This window comes from Gouania willdenowi, chromosome 12 (genome assembly GCF_900634775.1).
Source record: "Gouania willdenowi chromosome 12, fGouWil2.1, whole genome shotgun sequence".
NCBI lineage: Eukaryota > Metazoa > Chordata > Actinopteri > Blenniiformes > Gobiesocidae > Gouania > Gouania willdenowi.
In genome coordinates, this window is record NC_041055.1 from 3,861,486 (window position 1) to 3,889,278 (window position 27,793).

The following is a 27,793-nucleotide window of genomic DNA, read 5'->3' on the forward strand; positions in this document are numbered from 1 at the left end:
TGTATTGTTGGGTTATGATGTGTTATAGTTGTGTTATACTAGTATATGATGTGTTATAGTTGTGTTATATGATGTGTTATATATATATTCTTTATTTAAGTAGGGACAATACATATTAATGAACATTCAAAAAAATGTAAATATGCCAGATTGTAGCCAACGGCTAATTTCCATCTGCTGTCCCTAGACAGGCTAATGTAATAAAATGTTACACTTAACAATAAGACATGGCAAGACACAAAACAATATATAAAAAGATTACATACAGGAAAAAAAAAAAAAAAAAAAAACATAGGGATCATAGAATACAGTAACATTTCATGTAAATGGAACACTGGGACCAGAACAACTACACACAAGAGAAAAGACAGGATGCTGTGGGGCCAAGAAATGTACAGGGGAAAGAAAAGCAGTTCACTTCCACATAGTCAGGGTTGGTCAGTCACAGGAGTGCAACAATAAATTTACATTATCATAATAATTTATTTAAAGTGCCACTGTACATTGCAAAGAGCCCTGAATTGTCTTTTAATAAAAGAAATTAAAAAAAGAAAATAGTTATAATAATAAAAATATATATATATTTAAAGTGCTGTAGTGCATTCCACACAGCCCTAATGTGCTTTGTCTCATATTTGTTTATTTATTTAAAGTGCTATAGTGTATTGCACACAGCCCTAAGGTGCTTCTTTCTAAGATTTTTTATTTTTATTTTTAATTTAAAGTGCTATAGTGTATTGCACACAGCCCTAATTTGCTTCTTTCTCCAATTATCATTATTCTTTTTTTTTTTTTTTTTTTTTAATTTAAAGTGCTACAGTGTATTGCACATAGCCCCAAGGTGCCTCTTTCTCCAATATCTGTACTTAAAGTGCAACAGTGCATTGCACGTAGCCCTAAGATGTACCATAAAAATATTAGTTCAAATCACTTGTGGTCACAAGTCTGTGTTGAGCTGAGCCATTCCTTTAAATGACTTTTAAAAGTGTTAAAGCTGTGGTTGGTAAACTGTTCCACTGAACGCTGCCTTTGTAGGACAAGACGTTTTGACCAAAGGTAGTTTTTCTCGCAGGCACCTGACAGTCACCCCTGCTTATGGCCTTAGTGGTCCTCGAGGCAGTCTTCATGTATTTAATGTAATTATTAAGAGGCGGTGGAGCCAACCCATGTAAGCTCTTATAAATAAAACTTACATTTTTGAATTTTATGAAGTTCTCAAAGCTCAGTAGATTATACTTTGAAAGAATACTGCAATGGTGGTATGTAGATGGTTTTTTGTCTAGAATTTTCAAAGCTTTTTTATAAAGCCTCTCAATTGGTTTTACCTGTCAGAGACCAGCTGGTTATACAGTAGCTTACATGGGAGAGGATCATACAGTGCAAAAACATCATAGCAGCTTGATTAGTCATTGATCTTCTTATATGGCTAAAGTTAGACAAATTGTATTTAATTATTCTTGTTATCATTTTGACATGACTCTTGAAGGAGAGTGTAGAGTCTAACAACACTAAATATTTAAATTCCTTCACTAATTGCAGTTCTTCATCTCCAAAATACACATTGGAGCGGGTAATATTGGAGGCCTTTTTAGAAAAAAACATACAGACAGTTTTCTGTGTATTTAACTGGAGACAGGAAGTGATGAGATAATTCTGAATGTGAGTTAATGTTAATGTTAGAGTTTGAGCTGCTTCCTCAGCAGTGTTCCTCATATGATGTGTTATAGTTGTGTTATACTAGTATATGTTGTGTATTGTTGTGTTATGATGTGTTATAGTTGTGTTATATGATGTGTTATATGATGTGTTATAGTTGTGTTATAGTTGTGTTATACTAGTATATGTTGTGTATTGTTGTGTTATGATGTGTTATAGTTGTGTTATATGATCGTTTATATGATGTGTTATAGTTGTGTTATACTAGTATATGATGTGTTATAGTTGTGTTATATGATGTGTTATAGTTGTGTTATAGTTGTGTTATACTAGTATATGTTGTGTATTGTTGTGTTATGATGTGTTATAGTTGTGTTATATGATGTGTTATAGTTGTGTTATACTAGTATATGATGTGTTATAGTTGTGTTATATGATGTGTTATAGTTGTGTTATACTAGTATATGTTGTGTATTGTTGTGTTATGATGTGTTATAGTTGTGTTTAGTACTTTTTGTCTCTATTTATTAACTCAGACTAATGGTTTTAAGGAAATTAACAAATTAATATTTACCAACACACGTGCACGCGCGCACACGCACACACCCAGGAAAGAAGATGGCGGACCGCTGCAGACAGAGACCTCCTCCATAACAAACACACTGGGCTTGAACTGGCACCAGTTCAGTTCACTAACTGGGATCTGTTCGCCCGCTCGGACTCGTTGACCCGCTCCAGTTCGGGATGTTTTGGTGTTTTAAGGCGTTCTGAAGGTAAGACCTGTGTTAGCTTAGCTCAATGCTAACAGAACTAACAAACTGAATCTCAACCTGTTTAACCACTAGAGCCTAACCGAGCCGTGCTAGTGTCACTAAGTACCGGTGAGCTAACGGCTAACAGGCTAACACTATAAAGACTCATGAAATAACCAGTTGTAGATCATATGAGACCTTTTATTATAAATGAGACACCCATTAGCTCCTCAGGCTAACGGTTTACTGGTTCCAATGGTCAGACTGGTTTTTGATAAACCATACACACACACACACACGCACACACACACACACACACACACACACACACACACACACACACACACACACACACACACACACACACACACACACACACACACACACACACAAACACTCTCTCTGGGAAAAACTAGAGACTGATTAATGACACGCAATAAACTACACACACACAGTGATAAACTGCACACACATACTGATAAACTACACACACTGTGATAAACTACACACACACACACACACACACACTGACACACCCTGTGATAAACTACACACACTGTGATAAACTACATACACTGTAATCAACTACACACACACACACTGTGATAAACGACACACACACTGTAATAAACTACACACACACCCTGTGATAAACTACACACACCCTGTGATAAACTAGACACACTGTGATAAATTACACACACTGTAATAAATTGCACACACACACACACACACTGTGAGAAACCACACTCACACACGTACACTGTGAGAAACTACACACACACACACACACTGTGAGAAACTACACACACGTACACTGTGAGAAACTACACACACGTACACACACTATGAGAAACTACACACACACTGTGAGAAACTACATACACTGAGAGAAACTACACACACACACACACACACACACACACACTGTGAGAAACTACACATGCACACTGTGATAAACTACATACACTGAGAGAAACTACACGCACACACACACTGAGAAACTACACACGCACACACACTGTGAGAAACTACACACACACTGTGAGAAACTACACACACGTACACACACACACTGAGAAACTACAGATTGTGATGAACTGTAAAAAGATTCAATCACAGTATGAAGAGGTTCTAATGATCTTTTGGTTTCTAAACAAATGAGTGATGATGTCATGTGACCAGTTCTTTGTTTTATTTATCATGTGTTTAACATCCAGCCAATGAGAGAGGGTGTTACTGACCCTGCTGTGCCTGATGGGACTGTCTGACGTAGTTTGAAGCTTTTATGTGACTCGTGTCCAAGTTTGAGGAATGAAAGCTGTGCTGAATGAAGCTTCATCCCTCTAACGTACAGATCAGTTAGTTTATCCCTCTAACGTACAGATCAGTTAGTTTATCCCTCTAATGTACAGATCAGTTAGTTTATCCCTCTAACGTACAGATCAGTTAGTTTATCCCTCTAACGTACAGATCAGTTAGTTTATCCCTCTAACGTACAGATCAGTTAGTTTATCCCTCTAACGTACAGATCAGTTAGTTTATCCCTCTAACGTACAGATCAGTTAGTTTATCCCTCTAACGTACAGATCAGTTAGTTTATCCCTCTAACGTACAGATCAGTTAGTTTATCCCTCTAACGTACAGATCAGTTAGTTTATCCCTCTAACGTACAGATCAGTTAGTTTATCCCTCTAACGTACAGATCAGTTAGTTTATCCCTCTAATGTACAGATCAGTTTATAGCTACAGTCATGGATTGACATATACAATTACAAACATAATTTTTCACCTGGAAATACTCCTGTATGGAATTATAATTACATCCGTAACTTTTACTTTGAGTACTATTTAATTGAGCTACTTTTTACTTGTACTCGAGTATTTTATGTATGACTTAGTTGCACTTGTAATTGAGTACAATTTTAATCAAATAACAGTACTTCTACTTGAGTAATAATAATACATTTATTTAAAAGTGCTTTTCCAGAAATTCAAAGACACTTTACAGGTGAAATACTGTATATATCAGTAGTAGGATATATCAGTCCTCTTTACACCTCTGATTAACAATAATAATAATGATTGTAATGATTAAACCAAAAACCATATATATATATATATATATATATATATATATATATATCAATTTGTCCTTCTATCGTACAGATCAGTTTGTTTTCAACCTTCTAATGTTGACGATATAATCAAAGCTCACATTGATCTGATTTCCTCTGGGTTTAATGAGGATGGACACACTCTCTGGAGAATAAGGTCATTATGCAGAGATTTCTCTGCTCCCCCTCTATCCTGCACCCTGTGTCTGGCACCTGATTGGCTGCTGGTTGCCTGTGGCTGCTGATTGGCTGTGTGCCGGTCAGCTGATCCCTCTGTCAGACACAGAGGATGATGGAGGCGACAGCAATGGGGTGAGCTGCCATTTTCTGCTGCTTCATCCTCACTTTTATCTTTGATCCTCGCACCGTTGTGCGCGTGTGTATGTGTGTGTGTGTGCCTGCGTGTGTGCATGTGTGTGTGCGTGTGTCTGGGATGGGTTACTGAGCGTTAGATGAATTTAATCAGAGGAGGATAGTGATGATGATGATGATGGAGGAGGAGGAAGGGAGGAAGGGGAAGATGGAGACAGGAGGGCAACGGTTGGTTTTTAGACTTTCCTCTCTGTGATGTCCTCACCATGATCAGGTGTGTGTGTGTGTGTGTGTGTGTGTTTTTGATATGTGCGTGTCTATGCGTGCATCTGATGTGTGTGTGTATCTAATGTTTGCGTGTATCTGATGTGTGCATCTGTGTGTGTATCCAATGTGTGTGTATCTGATGTGTGTGTGTGTGTGTGTCTGTGTGTGTATCGGATGTGTGCGTGTATTTGATGTGCGTGTGCATGTGCGTGTGTGTGAGTGTGTGTGTGTAGGGATGTAGCGATTCACTCAACTCCCTATACGATTCGATTCACGATACTGGGTTCACGATACGATTCTCTCACGATTTATTTTACAAAATGGGACTGTAGACTGTACTATTTTTCTTTTATTTTTCATTGTCAAAAGAATTCCTTGATAAACAATTCAAAACAATGCAATTTAACTAAAAATAAATCTTGAATGAAATAAATAAAGGAATAATACAAATGAAAATGAAGCCTATTAATTTAAATTCTGGTTCTATAATAAACAATGCAAAACTGCATAATAGTTCTTTTTCTTTTAAAAGTGCAACTGAAAATGTATTTTGTGCCCTAACAATTGGACTTTAAAAAACAAAAAAACCGTCATTGCACTGATTTACGTCATATTTGTTTGGACCAGCAGAGGGCGCTGGTAATACAGTGGTCGGTTGGCATGCAGATATCTTGCAGTGAAGAAGAGAAGCTATGCTAGAAGACAGAGCTAATAGAAAAACATGACTTTTACAGATATTCAAGTAATATTACAGATATTCTTTCGGTGCTTAAGGGGTAATGAATCATTTATTAACATATTTAAGAGTAGAAGGCGGCCAGAAAGAAAGTATTAGCAGACTCCGCCCGCGGCCTACACTTGTGGATAGCGCCCTCTGCTGGTTAAAAAAAGTACTGCGATTCAATTTTCAGAAAATCGATATCAACCGTGATACCTATGAATCGATTTTTAACTGCCTTACGATTAATCGTTACATCACTGTGTGTGTGTGTGTATTTTTTTGTATCTCTGTGTCCGTGTGTGTAACCCAGGGTGGGGGTATTTATATCAGTACTGGCATAATTGGTAACTAATTACAATTATGACGTAACTATAATTTGAATCGTAATTGAAAAAATGTGTTGTAATTACTTGGTAATTGTAACATGTATGAAAATGCTATAAAAACTGTCAATTACAATGTAATTAAATGCAAAACTGGGGAACCATGTTACAGTTCTATGGCTTACCCATATGGAGTTAACAATCAATAAAACATGTGTAATATGTGGTTTACAGTAAACTTAATATGTGTAATATTAAGTTTACTGTCAGTTCCCTTGAGGGAACTGACAATTGCAATTACATTTCTGGGGGTAAATAATAATTGTAATTTTAAGTGTAATTGGAAAAAATACCGGTCACTAATCATAATTGAGTTGCAACTGAACATGGATAATTGAAGACACAGTGATGTTGCGAGAAAAAAACATAGTTGGCTAAAAAAAAAAAGTAGTTAGCTAAAACTCGCGGCGAGAAATCACTGTTGCAAAGCCGCCGATAGCACGCCACAACTAGGGGGGTTGGAAGGAATGCCCCCTCTCAGAAAGTTTTGCAAAAATTATGCTATATGGTGGCTTTTGGTGCATTATATTAGTGTAATTGTGGCTTTTCTTCTGTTTATTTTGTAGCACTTTTCTTAGCATGATGTATTATCTCACCTAGTTTTTGTTTGCATGATGCATTTACAAGTTGAAATCTGGTATCCATGATAACTATTATTATTATTATGATCATTATCAGTTTACCTCTATCCAGTTGAAAATGTACCAGCTTTAGCCCGGCAGAACACGACCCGATCATGTCTGACTGGAATGAAGCCGAAGTCTATTTAAGCCCAAACCCATTTCAACCCATATCCGTGTGCAAGCATGCAGTGATCCGATTCAGCTTTATTTACTGGTCCCTTATTCTGCATACAACTATAAACATGACAAGTGGCTTCATGTGGCACTACAGACGGTACATGAGTCTTTCTTGCGCTAATCGAAACACATCACCTCATCATATATTTACTGCACAGCGTCAGAACCCGGCCTGGGCCGGGTCGGGTTCAGGAAAAGAATTTAAACTCTACCTTGTACTCTTTCTGGGACATGTCTCTCCTCAAAGCTCGCCTTCATCTCTCCTCTGTTTCACCAGGTGGGTGAAATGCAGGTCGGTGTTCCATTTAATGTGGGTCGATGTGAAAAACACATGCCGAGCAGTGTTTTGTGTAATACCAGGTATGCGAAGTGGAGTCAGGTGGTTGTAAAATCTGGGCTTTCCACTTAATTGGCCTGGCGGAGGACCGCAGTTCCACAAACGTCCCGCTCGAGTATGTTTGAGCTTTTACTGCGACTGGAAGATAAACAAGGGCTTTTCTGATACCCCTCTGAACCCACACACAGCCACACCCCCTAGTGGCATGACGGTAAATTGCGATGCATTCCCTCAATGCACAACTGATGACGTAGCTCATGCCGCAAAAGCATAAACTAGGCTTCAGCGTAGCACCCTGACTTAGCATCAAGCTAAAATGCCTACATGCACCTGTCAATGGTGTTCAATGTGTGTGTGTGTGGATGGGGCTACAGATAGTCCGGCCCCAGCTGAGCAATGGCGTTTACATTTACAAACACTTTTATTAGGTTTAAAGGTCTTTTAGTGCAGAGCTTTCTCAATCAACATTATCATGTGATGCCTTTGAGCAGCAGAAGTGGAGGAGCTAAAGTTGTGTGTGTGTGTGTCCTCAGGTGTGTGTGTGTGTCATGGCGTCCTATGATCAGCTGCTGAGGCAGGTGGAGGTTTTAAAGATGGAGAACTCCAACCTGAGACAGGAACTGCAGGATAACTCTAATCATCTGAGCAAGCTGGAGTCAGAGGCCTGCAACATGAAGGTACGTCAGACATCATCCATTCATCTATTTATCATGTTCCTCGCATACTATCTAATGTGAATGCACTACATACTCATTTTGACATCAAACTTTGTATGAGTAGTACGTTAGTATGCGATATACAACACAGCCCAGTTCTTAGGGTTTGTGAAGTTGTGTGTTCCAGGCGCTCAGCCACATGTCCCGTGTTATTTCTTTGCCCAGTTCTCTTTTTCCATCTTTGTTCCATGTAGTTCATAGCGTCCTTCTTCAGAGCGGGGTGGGTCCTGCCCTGGTAGAGCTTGTTTAAAAGTCAGGGATTGTTACCAGAGTTATAAGCATCCATGAATTTATGAGTGACTGCAGACTTTTGTCCATAAATAGTCCCTTAGCTGCAAATATTTATAAAAATCCTGTTTGTCAAAACCAAAAGTCTCATGTTTTTAAAACTGGAAAATCTTCCTTTTTCAACAATCTTGCACAAATAGATGTAATTTCACAGATAATTGCTTCAACCCATGATTTAATGTTGCTGCTTTAAAGTCTGGGTCGTATGTCGAAAAGGTATGTTTAACAGTTGGAAGCGTTCGATCACTTCCCACCAAACACTTAAGGAACGATTTAGAAATTGACTTGGTGTCACTCTAGCCTTTCTCCCGTGGTCCAGAAGTGATTGTATTAGTGTGTCTATTAATAAGGACTCTATCGTCTTCCATTGGCTACGTAAGATGAGTTTCATCATAACACTAGATGTATTATAATAATTAGTGCTGGGACTCATGTTAATTGCAATTATTTATTCACAAAATTAAAACCGTGTAAAAAAAAAATACTCCGTTAACCTCAATGCTAAACATGTAGCAGCTAGCATGGTCAACGGCCAACACAACTTTGTTGTTTACTCATTTATTGTTTTCATTGATTCAGTCATATACAGTGCCAGAATCCATTTTAATTGAAAAACGTTGCTTCTCGTGTCAATTATTGTTAGGTGATTAACTGAGATTAATTAATTAAATAGTCTCTAATTAATTAGATTAATCTTTTTAATCAAGTCCCACCACTAATCCCTTGATGTCCCCCTCAGGCTACAGCACTGTAGTGAGTTTGATTCTTTGTCTCCTTTTTCTCCCAAATAAAGTGTGATATTGTTATATCTATGTGTATATATATATATACTGTATGTATGTTTGTTCCATTCCCTAAAATTCAGAGGTTTGTAGATAGACTGATTCCTAGATATTTAATGTGGGATGAATTATTACATTTCTGAGTGACCTCCTGTGTTAATGTGTAGTTAAATGTCATTATCTGGTTTTCATGTTTTGTTGAGGACACACCCTAAATATTTTCAATATGTTTCAAATATTTTCATTACTAGCAGTAGGCTTGAATCTGGGTCTCCAATTGTGACTAATATATCGTCCTCGTACAAAACTGATGTTGTATCCCACTCCACCAATAGAAATAACCTTGTACATTTTTGTCCTAACAAATGGCCTGGGCTAAGGTGTTAATTTTTTACAAAGGTCATGGCAGCTTCTAGTCTGCCTGCCAACATACAGTAGTTGTTAGTTTGTAATGTGTGTGTATAATCCTATACATTCCAGACTATCTTATTATTTTGCTTCTTTAAGGATTACTGATATAAGGGGCTCATTCCCCGCTGTGGGCCTTCTTTGAAGGTGTGGTTAAATCAGGGCTCCAACAGTAGCAGCAGGTTTAAGCTCATGATTTTAAAACATTCTAGGGGGAAACCATCTGTGCTGGTTGATTGATTAGTTTTCAATTTTGAAATGGCTTTAACCATTTCTTCTTTTGTTGCTGGTGAAATAAGATTTTGGTTGATTTCTCTGCCTTAAGGCTCAAACATACTCGGGCGGACCCCGCGCACAACGGACTCAGCGCAGACTGTTCGCTCTCCTTAGAGCTTACATAATTTGGCGAACCACTGTGTAGTAGTTTCCATTAAAATCCTACATGTCCCATGATTCTTAGCTCTTCTCTGTTGACCTTGTACTCCTGGGACGTGTTTTAAAGGTGTGTCGCTACTGTTGTAGCTCATCTGCCAGTCTCTCCTCACACCGAATGCGACTGAAGTGACGAGATTACATTCAAAATCAATATAAATGACGAGACTTCAACCAAACTCCCTTCAAGCAACCCGACTTGCAGTTATCGTCTTGAATAAGCCGACATTCTGAGTGAACTCATCTTTTAGTAACTCCATAAGTTGATCATTTAAACTGTAAAAGCGCTGCTGTCTATGATATGCGCTGTAAATGTATGACTGGAGAAGAAGTGATCAGTCCTCTCTCTCCCCTGTGTTCCCTATGTTCAAGCGACTCATCACGTAGTGACTGCAGTCGCGTTCGGTGTGAATGCATCGCTCGTGTTTATCTCTCCTGCTCTGTTTCACCAGGAGGGTGAAATGCATGTTGGTGTTACATTTAATGCGGGTCGATACAATGCCGAGCAATGTTTTGTGTGACACCAACTACGCGGTCGTAAAATCTGAGCTTTGCATTTAATTGGCTCCGCGTACTCCGCTTTGCAGGTGTACGCCCGAGTATGTTTGAGCCTTTAAGCAGGGAGGTCCAGAGCTTACTTTTGGCCGGATCCTGCTGGATTAGGCACCTCCCAGAATTTGACTGGCACTTATTTGATTAGATCCAGCCCCTCTATTATTTTTCTTCTTCTTTTTCCCAGCACCTCATTTTGATTACATTTTTAAGTATCATATTTGGACAGCTGTCTTTTCTTGGGTTGAAATCACTGGAAATTTCATTGTACACACAAAACTGAATGTAAACACTGAATGCGAGTGAGGAAGAGAGGGACAAGTCAGGCCACTCTCACACTACGTCTAAAGTGTGATTTTCAGCAAATATTGTGTCTTGTCATCTTGGAAGATGGTAGAAAATGGCAAAAAGAAAGCCAGATGGATTTAGATCGTGTTTTTAAGACAATAAGTGAAGCTAAGCCTGAGGTAAATAAGTCCAAGGTGTTTCTGTGGAAGTGGCGGACAAAAACAGCAGCAGTTAGCTTAGCTAGTAGCAGCACCTGTAGCGATGATGCTAATGCAGGAGAACCTGCCTCCAACAGACAGGACATAGGAGGACTCAGGGACAGAGAGAAGAGAAGGAAACGACGGGGAAAGTTCTGGTATGGATATTGAAACCCGGGAAGTTTGGACAGAGGCTCAGTTAAAAGCCAAGATGTGCTGCTACTCTAGACTTATGAAAGACAATTCAGGCCTCGGCTGTGAAATATATGAAAAAGTTGCGCGGGTACAAAGTTCTCCATTACTGTCTTTTTTTTTGTTGCTGTTTTGGACCACCAAAAAGGTAAGCAGTGCTGCTGATTAATTAGAGGAGTTATGGCCTTATGGGTGTAAAAGTTAATAAATGTTTTGTATTTGTGGGTTTTTGTGTTTTAAAAGTTTAGTGACCTTAGTGATGAGAATAGCTAAATTAGTGGTGATTTTGCGCTGTCCTTGGTGCTGAAGCTGTCACTCACAGTGAGAGATGGATGCGCTACGTAACGGGCCATTTTCTGACCCGCATGCTCCTTTTCAGGGTGGCGAGCGTTTGCTGGTGCCTATCTCCAGCTTTTTTCAGATGCTAGGTGCTACACCCTGGACAGGGCAGCAGTGGATAGTTTGTCACATATAAATATTGCACATATCCATGGTTGAATCACAATAATCTCCACAAAAGCTGAAGATCTACAGGGCAGGACCAAGTCACTTTCCTTCTGCTTTTCTTCAAGGACACAATCAACTGTTTGTATGGCTTTAAGGTTCTCTTTGTATTCACTACTACAACGCAAAGACGCATGAATTAGTCAGATCTCTTGAGTCCTCGCCACATCGTCCTGGGACTGGCTTCAAGCTAAATGTCAAACATCCCCTTTTTAAAACAAAAGAATCTCTTATTCTTGTCTTCCATTAGTTTTTAACACTTTTGGAAATAGGGCTCTTGTTTTGAAGTTAACCGGTCATCATCCTAATCATACTTATAGTATATATTAGACAATATATACTCATTGTGTTTGTAGTGAATTAGTGAGTTCTCCTGAGTCCTCGCCGCAACAGTTTTACGCATCACAGATGGAGGCGGTGGGGATTGATGGACCACAGAGCAGTTTCAGGGATACACACACACACACACACACCTCCTTGTTCTTCCTCAGCAGTTTTTACTGCAACAGTAGTACCTCCTTAGAATTCCTCCGCTAAGGGCGCCATCTTAGTGCTGCAGTTCTTGAAACATAGGACCTTGTTTAGCTTCAGAGAAAAACGCAGGACACACGCCCATGCCCACGCGCACACACACACACACACATGCTCAGAGGCTCAGCTTTAGTGTTTCCTCTTTAGTCTAACTCCGTTCCTGTTCCATGTTGCTCTCGTCAATCATTTCCTGTTAGTGCAAACGGACACAAAGTGTGTGTCTATCAGTGTTGTCCTGCCTTTCCTCTACATTGTTCCTCTCGCCTCCTTTTCCTGTGTTTGTGTGTAATTGGGGGCCAGGCTGCATTAGAGCTGTAATTGGGCCTTTTACTAAATTAGACCCGGCCTAGCCTGAGCCCGACAGAATATGGCCCAAACCCGACCCAAGTTGATTTCTTGTGCACGCACATGTAGAATGATCCGAAGTGAGTTTCTTTAATAACTCAGCTTTATTTACTAGTTCCTTGTTCTGCATCTGACTATAAACATGACAAGCAGCTTCATGTGTCTCTACATAGAGGTTTACTTCTGCTGTAATGCTATAAATCGCGTGGTTTAACACTGCTGTGCTGTAACACACACAACTCAGAGACCTGCTGTCTATGTGACAGTTCCACAACAAGTCCTTTATACGTTTTTGACATAATTTATTCATGTACAGAGGACAGCCTTCCATTCTTTTCCTCAGCATCCAATTGTACATCTTTCTCACCCTAATCCAAACACATCACCTGACTGTTCATTTACCGCGCAGCATCCAAAACAGTTTCTTGATTTTAAAGTGTGGTTGGTAGATGGCTCACTATAGTATCTTGTATTTATCTGTATTGTATCTGTATATCTGTACAGTTGTTTTATATTTTACTGGAATGTGTGCACTTGTATCTAATCCTTATTTTATTAACAGTACTTTACTTAATTACGTATGTAGGTTTTCTTTTCTTTCTTTTCTTTTTTTTAGTGTTTCTTCCTTTCAATTGTAATATTTCTTGAACCTCCATGAAAATGTAATTTTCCCCTTGGATCAATAAAGTATTTCTGATTCTGAACCCGGCCCAAGCCCGTGTGAAGTGAGCTGGGATACAACAAACCAATTCAAAATTCAAAACAAATCAACCAGATGTGCCCCTTTCTTGTAACTTTTACCAAAACGTAGCCCCAAAACTAAAGAACCGTTGGTTCATTTAAACCTATTGTAAATTCTAAATTCCATTACTCTGTTTTTTTCCAAAAACTGTAAAAATGATCAAACTTATCTCCTCCCACAATGTTTGCTCAATTGACTACAGCTCATTTTCAGACTGTTCTACACAACCCATCACCGGAGATTATTGATTCATCAAACGTTGATCCTACAGTGCATCCAAATATGCAACTGTAAATAATAATGTAAACATACCTGCAAATGAAATCTTCAATGTTCATAAGACATTTCATCATTGTTGTCGATGCTGTTTTCAAAAAATCCTATTTTTATCTCAAAAACTGATTTTTCTCTTTTACATCATTTTGAATTTTGCTCTCATGCTAACAAAGTCAATGGAAAATTTTCAAAAAACATCAGTTTTTCCCTTATGGAGCCAATAAGTCATTGTTAAAACTAATGACCAACATCACAATGCTGTCTAGATTAAATATGTGTTTTTAGATTTTTGTGTTAAAAACTTAATTTTTGGCAGATGTTTGAAATCTGTCTTTAAACGCTAACACCTTTAATGATCTTTTATCCCTTTTTTCCATTTATGGCGATGATTTTAAGTAGGTGAATTGTTTTTTAAAATTATAAGTTGAAAATATTCTAAATGATCTGAATGACAAAAGATGCAATAAAATTGTGATTGTAATTTTACAAAAAAAAAATTACGATATGAATTTTTTTCCATATCGCCCACCGCGACGTAGTGTTTATACGAAAGGTGCTTTCACACCGAATGTGACTGAACCGACTAGATTGCATTAAAATCAATGTAAATGACGCGACCTCAAGTTATCCCCCCTCAAGCGATGTGACTTTCGTGATTTGAGCGATGAGGTCAAGCGCAACCTCGTCGCTCAAAGTTGAAAAATTTGAACTTTTTAAGCGACTTCAAGGAACAACTCTTTCATCCTTCACTGTCTGTAGAGCGGAGGCTGCAGCCCCTCCCTGCTCCCTCCCGCTTCAGTGCAGACGGCTGCAGCGGAGGGCTGTACGACTTCCTCAATTTATCGGGGCAAAATTAAAGCGGTTACCTTCTTGAAAACCACGGTAACTACTGATCATAACACATTGAGTGAACTCATCTTTTAATATCGTTGTACGTTGATCATTTAAACTGTAAAAGCGGTGCTGTCTATGGTAAGCGATGTAAACGTATGACCGGAGAAGAAGTGATCAGACCTCTCTCTCCCCTGTCTCTCCCCTAAAAATCAAACATCCCCCTTTCAAAATAAAAGCATCTCTTTTTGTCTTCTATTTTTTTTTAACTCTTTTGTAAATAGGGCTCTTGTTTTGAAGTTAACCGGAAGTTTTGTCAGTAGCACAATGGTAAGTCTCCGAAATGTCAGCATGAAATGTGTTTCTGTGACTTTTATGGATCAAATGAGCACATGTTGATATTCTACTTGGTCACTTTCTCACTTCAAATGTTTTCAGAACTTTCAAAGTTGGAGAATCAACAGAGATATTTAACCTCAGTGTGATTCAGGTTTTTGTCGTTGTAGATTCCAGATGCATTTTGGGAAACTTGGAAGTATACTTCAGTGGGAACGCTCATCATCCTAATCATCCTAATAGTATATAGTAGACACTATATACTCAATGGGTTTGTAGTGTGTAGCCACTCTGTACTTTGAGTTTAAGCCTGAACTGATGTAGAATTCACATTAGAATGAAACCTTTGTTTCATCTTCCTACACTGTAACACATGAGCCATGGACGAACCATGTGGCTCAGGGGGAGGAAGGGGCTACCTCCTGAGCATGAGATTAACGGTTCAAATCTGGGCTTTACCTGAAATGCCCTTGGGCAAGACACTGAACTCTAAGTGTCTTCAAATGGGAGCTCTGTCTCAGTAATATGTGAATCTTAAATTATATTTTAAATCAGGTCCATTTTAACATTGACTCAAATTGCCTGATTTAGCCTAAAGTTGTCTGGCCCCAAGCCTTGCTGTGCAGCAGCTATAATCATTGTGTTTGCAATGCTCCTCATATAGTCATGTGACGTGGATGTTGCTTCCTGACAGGAAGTGTTGAAGCAGCTGCAAGGCACCATAGAAGAAGACTCTGGCGAGGCATCCGGACCACAGATGGAACTGATTGGCCGACTAAAGGGTGAGTGACACACACCTGAGCACAGGTACCACACTCACACACACGCCGTCAGTAACCATGGTAATGTGTGTCCCCTCAGACCTCAGTCTGGAGCCACCCGGATCAAAGCCCCGCCCCGCCCCCTCTTCCTCTGGAGGAAGAAAAGCTATAGGAAGAGACGGAGTGGAGCGCAGCATGGAGGAGCTTCAGAAGGAGAGGTAGGATGTGGCCACGCCCACATTAGAACAGTGCTGAACTCAGGGTTGGAGTCACTTACAGTTTTCAATTACAATTATGTCTTCAATTATCCATGCTCAATTACAACTCAATTATGATTACGGTGACCAGCATTTTTTCTCTTTCCCCTGAAATTCAATTACAATTATGTTCTCAATTACTAAAGGTTCAAATTTAACTAATCACAATTACTGAGCCTGAAATAAATAACTCCATGAAACATTTTTATGCCTATTAAAGCCTTATCAAAAAATAATAATGTTTCCATTTTCATCTACATGTTTCTATTTTCAATCTTTACTATAGCATTATCTTTAAAGAAATAAAGTTCAAAACGTTTTTTATGCCTTACTAGAGCCTTATCTCAGAATTTATTTATTGTTTCCCATTTTTATGTCTTATTTAAAAAAAGGTCCAACATTTTTCTATTTTCACTCCTTACTACAGCATTATATCAAAAAACAAATCCAAAATGTGTCAATTTTTATGCCTTGGCACTGATAGTTTTTATAGAATTTAAATGATCTGAACTCAATTACAAATTAATTATGATTACAACAGCAACATATTTTTTCAAAGATGATTACAATTATAATTGCTTCATAATTGTAATTAGTTATCAATTACGTGATTACAATTATAATTGAGCCCAACCCTGGCTGAACCCATGTGTGTGCCAGGTCTGCGCTGCTGTCTGAGCTGGATAAGGAGGAGAAGAAGAAGGACTGGTATTACACACAGCTCCAGAGTCTGACTCAGAGGATCGACAGCCTGCCTCTGTCTGACAGCGTGAGTACTGGGAAACAATGTCCTCAAACATCAGCATCACACTCACATCCTGTCACAGCCACTGCCCTGTTTCCATAGCAACAGCATTGGTTGGTAGAAAACTAAGGTTAGAATAGGGCTCTGTGATTGGTGGAGAGTATTCCCAGTGTTGATTGTTTGCTGTGAAGGTTACAGCTATTGTGTGTGTGTGTGTGTGTGTTAGTTCTCCTTACAGACTGATATGAGTCGTCGTCAGTTGGAGTTTGAAGCTCGTCAGATTCGTTCTGCGATGGAAGAACAACTGGGATCCTGTCAGGAGATGGAGAGGAGAGCTCAGGTACACACACACACGGAGACGCACATACACACACTCTCTCTCTCTTTCTCTCTCTCTCACACACACTCTCACACAAACACACTCACTGTGTGTGTGTTTCAGGGCCGTGTGAGTCGTATTCAGCAGATTGAGAAGGAGATTCTCAGACTGGAGTCTCACCTGAAGGTAACTTTTCCACCTGCTTCTATTCTTCTCTGTGATTGGCTGTTTCACTCATGTATCTGTGTGTCTGCAGGGGGAGGGCAGTCAGGGGGCCAACGGCAGCAGCGGATTGGCTGCAGCTCAGGTGACTCTTCTGTTCTCTGATATACTGTAAATCATGGTTCACTTGGTAACTTACTTCCTGCTTCCTGCAGAGCTGCGGCAGCAGATTGGACCAGGAGCCGACCAATGACACGAGCTACTCTGTGCCTCGACGAATTACCAGCCATTTAGGAACAAAGGTCTGGCGCGCGCGCACACACACACACACACACACACACACACACACACACACACACACACACACACACACACACACACACACACACACACACACACACACACACACACACACACACACACACACACACACACACACACATACATACATACATACATACATACATACATTATTACATACATTATTACATACATGAAATTTGTCCTCTGCATTCAACCCATCCCTGAGGAGCAGTGAGCAGCCTGGGGAGCAGTTAGACAAAGGGGGATATTTGAGCGAAAAGAGTTTGAAAACCATTGCTCAAGAGAACCGACAGGTAGTGGTAGAATTTGACATCAAACTTATTTGAATATATATTAACTACGAATGTGTAAGCCAGAGAACTTTAGCATGGTTCCACAGTTTTGCGTTTAATTGAATTTTAAATTACAGTTTTTCTAGATAATTTTCTTGCCAATTACAAAGTTAGTTATCTGAACTCAATTATAATTTAATTACAACTGCAACAGATATTTTCAGTTACGATTATAATTGTCATAATTATAATGAATTACCAATTATAATTGTCATAATTATAATGAATTACCAATTATAATTGTCATAATTATAATGAATTACCAATTATAATTGACCCCAACTCTGACACTCACCCACTCACTGACTGACTGACTGACTCACTCAGTAAGCGTGTGACCCCTACAGGTGGAGATGGTGTACAGTCTGCTGTCCATGCTGGGGACTCATGATAAAGACGACATGTCCCGGACGCTGCTGGCCATGTCCAGCTCTCAGGACTCCTGCATCGCCATGAGACAGTCCGGCTGTCTGCCTCTGCTCATACAGCTGCTGCACGGAAACGATAAAGACTCCTTGCTGCTCGGTAACCATGGCGACGCGTGGGGGGGGGAGGATCCAGTGTTGGTGCTCAGGTAGCTCACCTGTGTGTGCGTGTGTGTTCAGGTAACTCTCGGGGCAGTAAGGAAGCCCGAGCTCGAGCCTCGGCCGCTCTGCACAACATTGTCCACAGTCAGCCCGACGACAAGCGCGGACGCAGAGAAATCAGAGTTCTCCACCTGCTGGAACAGGTCCGCCATTACTGTGAGGCCTGCTGGAGCTGGCAGGAGAAACACCAGAGAGGAGCAGAGCAGGAAGAGAACCCCAGTAAGACTCTCCGTTCCACATTAACCTCTCATTTTATCATAACAATGGTGAAAATGCATCACACTCCCAAAGCATTGCGGGGATGATATCATCTGCGTATATTAAAATGTTCCCCTCACTAAGCTATTCCATTTTCTCCTCGGCTTGTTACAACAAATGTTGGTATATTGGATTAAAAATAATTTAAAGATGACTATAAAACCAACATTTCAAGTGAAAAAGGAATTTTAGGTCTCCATTTAAAGCCTTAGGATGCAATGGGTACCGGAACTTTAACGAGTACAAGTATATTAGTGCAGTATCAGCTCAATACCAGTAGTGGTATCAGTGCATCCCTACTTTTTGTGCATGCACACACTGATATTTTAATTCAGTGGTTCCCAACCTTTTTTGGATCGTGACCCTATTTTTATATCACAAATTTATGGCGACGTCAAATATTTTTTTCCATAATTACTTTTTGATCATGTTATAGGGTGTAACAAATATATCCAGATTAGTGCACAAAGTGACACGATACACCAGCTCAGATTTTATTATACTGTATTTTTTTTTTGCCTTTTTTCTTAATTTTTCTTTTTCTTCCTTTTTTTATACTGCATTTTATTTGAACTAGATTTATATTCGAGAAAGTGAAAGCATAGAATACAGTTGTTTAAAGGCACACTGTGTAACTTTTGGCCACTAGGAGCACTAGACCTGTAACTTTCAGGTCAAGCTCCCCTAGTGGCCACAAGCGCCACAGCACTGTCGCAAAAATCAACAAACAGGCAGTCGGGCCAGCCTCCCTTGTCTTGATTGTGTATGCAGACAGTAGTTAAATGGACTTGATTTTATATAGCGCTTTATCACCACACTGAAGCAGTCTCCAAGTGCTTTACATATCAGCTCATTCACCCAATCACTCTCACATTCACACACCAATGGGACAGGACTGCCATGCAAGGCGCTAGTCGACCACTGGGAGCAACTTAGGGTTCAGTGTCTTGCCCAAGGACACTTCGACACATAGTCAGGTACTGGGATCGAACCCCCAACCTCTCGTTCAGAAGACGAGCCACGGTCGCCCGTAGTTGACCTGTAACTTCGGGATAAGGATCGGTCGGGCTGGGCTCGCGCCGCGGCTGGGTCTCGGCGAACTCCTCAGAAGCAGTTTTAAACGTTTTGCTTGTCTCGGCCATGACCAGGAGTCGATCGGGTGGAAAAATAGTAGCAAAAGTCTTAGCTTAGCTCCATGAGTATATCAGAGCCTGCGGTCACATGACTGCCATAAAGTGAAACATTCTCCAGGTCACATGACCTGGTAAAAGACGGTCTGTCTCCTCCAAACTTACATACATACTGTCAAGCGCTGCATATTGGTCTGAGGAATCATTTAAAATAACTCATATGGGTCAACTCTTTAGGTCAAAAAGTCCACGTTGTGCCTTTAAGATTGTGTGTTGTTTTAAATTAGAAAAATAATAATAATTAAAAAAAAAAATAAAACATTGAAGAAATGCATTTTTAATCAGAAATTATTTTTAAGACATTCCAGTTAGAATGCCAATCTTTTCATCCACGATCGCCCTGCTGTGAGCTCACTGTGTGCGTGTGTGTGTGTGTAGTGCCCTCTCCAGTAGAACATCAGATCTGTCCTGCTGTTTGCGTCCTCATGAAACTTTCTTTTGATGAAGAGCATCGACACGCCATGAATGAGCTGGGTGAGTACAAGCCTGCACACTGGTTACCAGTGGTTCGTTACCAGTTGTTGGTTACCAGTGGTTAGTTACCAGTGTGTGTTTCCAGGTGGGCTGCAGGCGGTGGCAGAGCTGCTGCAGGTGGACTGTGAGATGTTTTCTCTGAGCAGTGATCATTACAGCATCACTCTGCGTAGATACGCTGGCATGGCTCTGACTAACCTCACCTTTGGAGACGTGTCCAATAAGGTGAGACTTTCTCTCTGACTGTCCGTCTCAGTGGCCCAATCAGATCTCAGCACAGTGTGGTGTGTTTCCCCATCAGGCCACGCTTTGCTCCATGAAGGGCTGCATGAGAGCCATGGTTGGCCAGCTGAAGTCTGACAGTGAAGACCTACAGCAGGTGAGTTTATTCACATAGACGTGTTTACAGGATATAGACTGGTCCCAACATGTTTACAGGGCATAGATGGGTCCCAACGTGTTTACAGAACATAGACGGGTCCCAACGTGTTTACAGGACATAGACGGGTCCCAACATGTGTACACGACATAGACAAGTCCCAACGTGTTTACAGGACATAGACGGTTCCCATCATTTTTACAGGACTTAGACAATTCCCAACTTGTCTACAGGACATAGGCGGGTCCCAACGTGCCTACAGGACATAGGCGGGTCCCCACGTGCCTACAGGACATAGACGGGTCCCAACATGTGTACAGGACATAGACTGGTTCCAACGTGTTTACAGGACATAGACGGGTCCCAACGTGTGTACAGGACATAGACGGGTCCCAACGTGTGTACAGGACATAGACGGGTCCCAACGTGTGTACAGGACATAGACGGTTCCCAACGTGTTTACAGGACATAGACGAGTCCCAACGTGTTTACAGGACACAGACGAGTCCCAACGTGTGTACAGAACATAGACGGGTTCCAACGTGTTTACAGGGCATAGACGAAAGAGTAGAAATCTGAATGAATGAGATCCTTTGACTGATGGAGCTCCTGTGTTTCAGATCATAGACTGAGCCTAATGTTTCCAAGTATAAACTGAATGTTGTGCTCCAGGTGATAGCCAGTGTCCTGAGGAACCTGTCGTGGAGAGCCGATGTGAGCAGTAAGCAGACGCTGAGGGAAGTGGGCAGCGTTCGGGCTCTGATGGGCTGTGCCCTGGATGTGCAGAAGGTCAGTGAAGATCACAGAGAATGTGTTCTTCCTCTGTGCCTCGCTGACCTTGTGTTCTGTGCAGGAATCCACGTTAAAGTCGGTGCTGAGCGCACTGTGGAACCTCTCCGCTCACTGCACCGAGAACAAAGCCGACATCTGTGCAGTGGACGGAGCGTTAGCGTTCCTCGTTAGCACGCTAACGCACCGCAGCCAGAGCAACAATCTCGCCATCATCGAGAGTGGAGGAGGAATCCTGAGGAACGTCTCAAGCCTGATCGCCACCAACGAGGAGCACAGGTACACACACATCTCTGTACAGTACACACATCTACACACATTACACGCGTTGTGTGTCTGTGTGTGTAATGACTTTCTTCTCTCTCTCACAGGCTGGTGCTCAGACAGTTGGGGTGTTTGCAGGTTCTCCTGCAGCAGCTCAAGTCCCACAGTCTGACTATCGTGTCTAACGCGTGTGGGACTCTGTGGAACCTTTCTGCTCGGGACGTGAAGGACCAGGAGTTGCTATGGGAGCTCGGAGCCGTCGGCATGCTGAGGAACCTCATACACTCTCGCCACAAGATGATCGCCATGGGCAGCGCCGCCGCTCTGCGAAACCTGATGGCCAATCGGCCGGCTCGCTACAAGGACGCCAGCGTGATGTCACCGGGGGGCGGAGCTCCGTCGCTGCAGGCTCGTAAACAGAAAGCTTTGTTCGAGGAGCTCGATGCTCAGCAGCTCTCAGAGACCTTTGACAACATCGACAACCTCAGTCCCAAAGCAGCACACAGGAAGGGCCGCGGCTGTAACCGCTCCTTCGCCAACACGCCTGTCCTGTCCAGCCCCAAGAGTGCGGACGGTTCCAAGCGCTCAGAGGAAGTTGCCTATCCTCGCGCGCTGTTTCCTCCCAATGTGCGAGCATCCAGCGACAGCCTGAACAGCGTGACGAGCGCCGACGGCTACGGAAACAGAGGAAAGACCAAACCTTCCTCGGAGACGTTTTATTCTTCAGACGAGAGTGGAAACAAGTGCTGCGTCTACCGGAAGTACCCGGCCGACCTCGCACACAAGATTCGCAGTGCCAACCACATGGATGACGACGGCGCTGAGCTGGACACGCCCATTAACTACAGCCTAAAGTACTCAGACGAGCAGCTGAACTCTGGCAGGCAGAGTCCGAGTCGACGTGGATCCATCACCGGCGATGACAACCACCAGAAGAATCCAGCGCTGAGAAGAAATGACGGCGACTCGGCAGCCAGCGTCGCACCCCCGCACTATGCCGTAAACACGGCATCAGCCAACTACAGCAGTGAAGCAACCCCAGAGCAGCCCATCGACTACAGCCTTAAATACGGCGACTCCAGCCTTAAACCACTGTTCAAACCGGAGGAGAAGGCTCCAGCCCCTCTAAGGCTCCGCCCCACTTCCAACAAGCTCCGCCCACCACCAGGACGAGCCAAGAGCCACCTGGAAGCGCCACAGACGTACTGTGTGGAGGACACTCCTATCTGCTTCTCCAGAGGCTCCTCGCTCTCCTCCCTGTCATCAGAGGACGAAGGTGATGGCAGGAAGAGGACAGGAAGTGCGCACGACACTGAGTACCCCACACTTCCTGTTAGCGAGAAGGACTCGCAGCAGCGACTGAAGGAGGCCGAGAGTCAAACCTCCACCGCGCCGTCCACGCGCGGACGTCGCGGTCACCATCATCACCATCACGCGACACCTAAAAGTCCTCCAGAGCCGCCGTTCGCTCAGGAGACGCCGCTGATGTTCAGCCGCTGCACGTCCGTTAGCTCACTCGATAGCTTTTCCACGTCCTCCATCGCCAGCTCTGTGCGTTCCAGTGAGCCGTGCAGCGGCGTGCCAAGCGGCGTGGTGAGTCCCAGCGACTTGCCTGACAGCCCCGGACAGACGATGCCACCGAGCCGCGCCAAGACGCCTCCGCCGCTTCCCGCCCAGAAACCCTTGAAAGAGGAAAAGACCAAAAAGGAGGAAGATGATAGCAGTGCTGACGTCCTGCTGCACTTTGCCACAGAAAGCACGCCGCACGGCTTCTCCCGTGCCTCTAGTCTGAGCGCGCTCAGTGTGGACGAGCCTTTTATTGTGACTGAGATGAAACAGGAAGTGCCGCAAGTCAGGGAGGTGGAGCCTGTAAAGCCCGATGTAGACGAATCAGATGACGACGACGACATTGAGATCCTTGAGGCCTGTATCAACATGGCCATGCCTAAATCATCAAGGAAACCAAAGAAACAGCAGCAATCAGCGCCAAGAAAACCCAGCCAACTTCCTGTCTATAAGCTCCTCCCCCATCAAGGCCGCAGCCAATCACAGCTGAGGAAAGAAGTCTTGTCTGAGGAAGTTCCTCGAGTTTACTGTGTGGAAGGAACGCCACTCAACTTTTCTACCGCTACATCCCTTAGTGATCTCACCATTGACTCTCCACCCAATGAGGGGGTTGCTCCTTCAGCTCTGCCCACCTCCGGCTCTGGCAGGGGGGTGGGACTTCCTGAGGGTGATAATGGTGACGACATCTTAGCTGAGTGCATCAACGCCGCCATGCCCAAACCCAAGAAGCTGATTCGCCCGACGGCAAATGCAGAGTCCCTGCAAGCTCCGCCTTCTCTTCCTGTAACCCTGCCCCCTTCTTCTGTTGCCCCGCCTCCACCTGTGTGCCCACTCCCTCCTGCTGTTTCACTGCCCCCTTCTGCCATAGCCCCACCCCCTCTGGCCCTCCAGCAGCAGAAGAAAAAGCCAACGTCCCCAGTGAAGCCGATGCCTCAGCGAGTTCATGGCGTCTCAAAAACCAAACCAGGATTTTCCTTCGACTCGCCTCGAAACTACACGCCCATCGAGGGAACGCCGTGCTGCTTCTCACGCAACGACTCGCTCAGCTCACTGGACTTTGAAGAGGATGACGCAGGAGACACAGAGAGGAAGACAAAGGAGGACGAGGGTCGAAGGAGAAGGCAGCAGATGGTGGCGGTTCCCCCTCGAACTAAAGCGGCCAATCCGATGGACGAGAAGCAGAAGTTCTCCATGGAAGACACGCCCGTTTGTTTCTCCAGAAAATCGTCCCAGAGCTCGCTCAGCGACATTGACCAGGAGAACAACAACAAAGCTCCTTGTGCCGAGCAGAACGACGAGGGCCGGCCCTCAGAGGTACGTCCTCCGGTGCATACTTTTCTGAAACCATCCTTTGTTACGACAGAGTGAATTCATCCATCACATATTTACAAATAAAAGATAATGTCCGTAAAGAACCAACCAACCAAAGCTAATCCTCAGTCAGTCTGGGATTGAAATGTTTGGCTGTGTTCGTAATGGCACACTCCGTACTATGCACTACAAACTCAATGAGCATATACTTTAGTGTCTACTAAATACGATAAGTATGGTTTGGATGATGACCAATTGAAGTTTCCCAAGATGCATTTAGAACTTACAACAACAAAAACCTGAAGCACACTGAGGCTAAATATCTCTGTTAATTCTCCACCTTTGAAAGTTTGGAAAGCATTTTCAAGTGAGAAAGTGACCAAGCAGAATTTCAACAAAATATCAACTCGCGTAGACACATTTCATGCCGACATTTCAGAAACTTTTGGAGACCCTACATTGTGCTACTGACAAAACTACGTTAACTTCAAAACGAGAGCCTCATTTATAAAAGCGTAAAAAAATAATGGAAGACAAAAACAGATGCTTTTATTTTGAAAAGGGGATATTTGACTGTTAGCTTGAAGCTGGTCGCAGGACAATTTTACATTCTGCTCGCAATGCATCATGGGGCAGTTTAGTATGACTACTGTGCCCAAAAATGTCTCCATATAGTATACATTCAGGTATTTTTGCATACTCAATCTCTTCATATTTTCTAATGTGAATGCACTACATACATATTTTGACGTCAGACTTGATATGAGTAGTACGTTAGTATGCGATTTCAAACCCCTTCTGGCAGATAATAATAATAATGGCATGGATTTATATAGCGCTTTTTTCGAGGAGACTCAAAGCGCATTACAGAAACCATTATTCATTCACACCAGTCACTCACACAGTCATACTGGTGTTGATAAGCTTCAATGTAACCACAGCTGCCCTGGGGCACACTGACAGTTTTTGGTCATCAGTCACTTAAAATCCCAAACTGGCTGTGAGTTCTGCTCAGACAGAATTGTTTCTGATCTGAAAAGACTAATCTGACCTCTGACCTCTTACAGGTGGAACTGAAGCCCCGCCCCTCAGCTGCCATTGGTTACGCTCCCAAAGCGTTCCACGTGGAGGACACGCCCGTTTGCTTCTCCAGGAACTCCTCGCTAAGCTCGCTGAGCATCGACTCTGAAGATGACCTGCTGCAGGAGTGCATCAGCTCCGCCATGCCCAAGAAGAAGAAGGCTGCTGCATCACTCCCCATCTCAACGTCCAATGAGAGCGCTCAGGAGCAGCCTCAAGATGCTCCCAGAAGCCCCGCCTCCCCGGATTCTGAGTCCTTTGATTGGAAGGCGATTCAAGAAGGAGCTAACTCAATTGTCAGCAGTCTGAATGCTGCCGCTGCCTCCTCCCTGTCCCGTCAGCCCTCGTCAGACTCGGACTCTGTGCTGTCGCTGAAGTCCATCGGCTCGCCTTTTCACCTGCCGACTGTTTGTAACCAGGGGGCAGAGTCAGAGGTGAGGGGCGGGGCAAGAATTTTAAAGCCTGGAGAGCGCAGCACATTGGAGCAGAAGAAGAAGGAGGAGGATGAAGGAAAGGCTTTGCGAGGCAGTAAGAAGGTTTACCGCTCCCCTATCACAGGGAAGCCTCGCGCTGAGCCAGCAGCTCGAGGGCGGAGCAAACCTCGAGGAGGCGGGACCTCCCGTGACTCCCCCCCCTCTCGATCTGTGCCAACGAATCAGAAGACAGGCAAGCTGTCCCAGTTACCGCGCACTTCTTCTCCCGGAAGCACATCCTCAACCAAAGCCGTGAAACCTTCAGCGAAGCCTTCAGGAGCCGTTCCCAGGAGCGAGTCCTCCTCCAGAGTTGCAGCCAAGAAACCGAAGCCCGAGCCAGAGAAGCCGGCGCTGGTTCGTCAGTCCACCTTCATCAAAGACACTCCCAGTCCCACACTGAAGAGGAAACTAGAGGAGTCCTCCCTGTCCGTCCTTTCGTCTCCGTCCAGTCCCGACACTGCGCTGCCGCCATCCTCCAGGAAGCAGGAGGTTGGCCGCTCTCACTCTGAGAGTCCGTCCCGCCCTCCGGACTCGGACTCGTCTCACTTTAATCGCACCGGGACGTGGAAACGAGAACATGGAGGAGCTGCGAGTGCAGGGAAACACTCCACGTCACTGCCGCGGATCGGCACCTGGAAGAGGACGGGAAGCTCCTCCTCAGTCCTGTCTGCATCCTCGGAGTCCAGCGAGAGAGGGCGGAGTCAGGAGGACGGTAAGGGTTGGAGCCAGGAGGATATTAAGGGGAGAAGTCAGGAAGAGAGCGGCAAGTCAATGGGGACTTGGCGGAAAGGAAAGAGTGCGGGCGCTTCTGACCCATCGGTGGACGTGTGGGTTCGTCTCGAGGACTGTCCCGTCAATAATCCTCGTTCATCCTCTTCCTGCTCCGCTCGCTCGCCTTCCTCAAAGGCTCCGCCCATCATTGACAGCCCCGCCCCCTCCAATCTGAACCTGAGAGGAAGCTGTGAGAGTTTGGATGAGAAACCGTCGCTTGAGCGGCAGCAGCAACGTGCTCAGCAGCGCGGTGTCGCTGTCGCAGCTCGAGTCAGTCCATTTAACTACACGCCCAGCCCAAGGAAGAACAACGCCGATGTTACCGTTGCCACAACGACTGCCGTGACATCATCAACTCCCCCTCGACCCTCGCTCATCCCAACGCCTGTGAACAAGAAACGGGAGCCCAAGGGCGACGGAGACGGGGGCGAGCGCGGCTCGTACATTGTGACTTCGGTGTGAGGTGTTGAACTCACCTGACCAGGTGTTGGCTCCTCCCCTTTCCCAGCTCCTTCCTTGATTGGCTGATTGGACCTTTCTGTCAAATGATTGTTTTTTACCACTCAAGTATGTTTAGCGCTGAGCCCCGTCCCCTCCTTGCATGGCCTCCCCCTGAACCCGCTGATGACTGTTGCCATGGAAACATAACGCTGATGTACACTGTATTGGTAGTTTAAGCAGAGCGTCACTTCTTCCATCGCCATTGGAAACCGATGGCTGTAAATCGTAATTATTGCTGTAAATCTGAATTTTTGAAGCACAAAGAATAAAGATGAACACGAGTGTCTTTGTCTGTTCAGGCTACAGCCGATAACCCTAAGTCAGGATTTATTAATCCTGACATGGTTGGGAACATTTCATGGGATGAATCCAGAGTTTTCAGATAAGTATTGAGGCATGGTTGGATTAAAGAGTCAGAACTGTAGTGATGATGAACATTCATAGTTCAAGGGCCAGACCAGATATCGGTACCACCTGGGGTGTCA

The 27,793-nt window shown here is 43.4% G+C and overlaps 2 protein-coding genes across 6 annotated transcripts in view; one reads left to right on the forward strand and one right to left on the reverse strand.

Moving 5' to 3' along the window:
* Positions 1-7,678, reverse strand: part of rnf224 (ring finger protein 224) — a 12,600-nt gene extending 4,922 nt beyond the window's left edge. The window contains exon 1 of one of the 3 annotated variants that reach the window (XM_028462032.1): positions 7,221-7,678. The gene's annotated coding sequence lies outside the window, so the exon portion shown is untranslated. Of the gene's footprint in view, positions 1-2,230; positions 2,644-4,738; positions 4,889-7,220 lie in introns of those variants that run through there. The other 2 variants (XM_028462034.1, XM_028462033.1) reach the window with 2 other exon arrangements.
* On the forward strand, positions 2,251-27,590 carry apc (APC regulator of WNT signaling pathway). 3 transcript variants are annotated; one of them, XM_028462028.1, is made up of 18 exons: positions 2,251-2,429; positions 7,879-8,022; positions 15,460-15,547; positions 15,627-15,744; positions 16,444-16,552; positions 16,755-16,868; positions 16,971-17,033; positions 17,104-17,154; positions 17,225-17,311; positions 18,013-18,190; positions 18,271-18,471; positions 20,079-20,174; positions 20,260-20,399; positions 20,476-20,553; positions 21,226-21,342; positions 21,407-21,621; positions 21,714-24,486; positions 25,551-27,590. In XM_028462028.1, the coding sequence occupies exons 2-18, from the start codon at positions 7,894-7,896 to the stop codon at positions 27,267-27,269; spliced, it is 6,276 nt and encodes a 2,091-aa protein (XP_028317829.1). In that variant the 5' UTR covers positions 2,251-2,429; positions 7,879-7,893; the 3' UTR covers positions 27,270-27,590. The 3 variants fall into 3 exon arrangements, with proteins under 3 accessions (XP_028317829.1, XP_028317830.1, XP_028317831.1); XM_028462029.1 differs by lacking the exon at positions 2,251-2,429 and adding an exon at positions 4,744-4,837; XM_028462030.1 differs by lacking the exon at positions 2,251-2,429 and having other exon boundaries at positions 7,887-8,022; positions 15,464-15,547.
* Positions 27,591-27,793: the final 203 nt, after the last annotated feature.

Excerpts from the sequence above, each read along its gene's own strand:
- apc (XM_028462028.1), top strand. The coding sequence starts at position 7,894 with ATGGCGTCCTATGATCAGCTGCTGAGGCAGGTGGAGGTTTTAAAGATG. Across the intron at positions 18,472-20,078 it reads AGAGCAGGAAGAGAACCCCA|TGCCCTCTCCAGTAGAACAT; the intron begins GTAAGACTCTCC and ends GTGTGTGTGTAG. Across the intron at positions 24,487-25,550 it reads ACGAGGGCCGGCCCTCAGAG|GTGGAACTGAAGCCCCGCCC; the intron begins GTACGTCCTCCG and ends GACCTCTTACAG.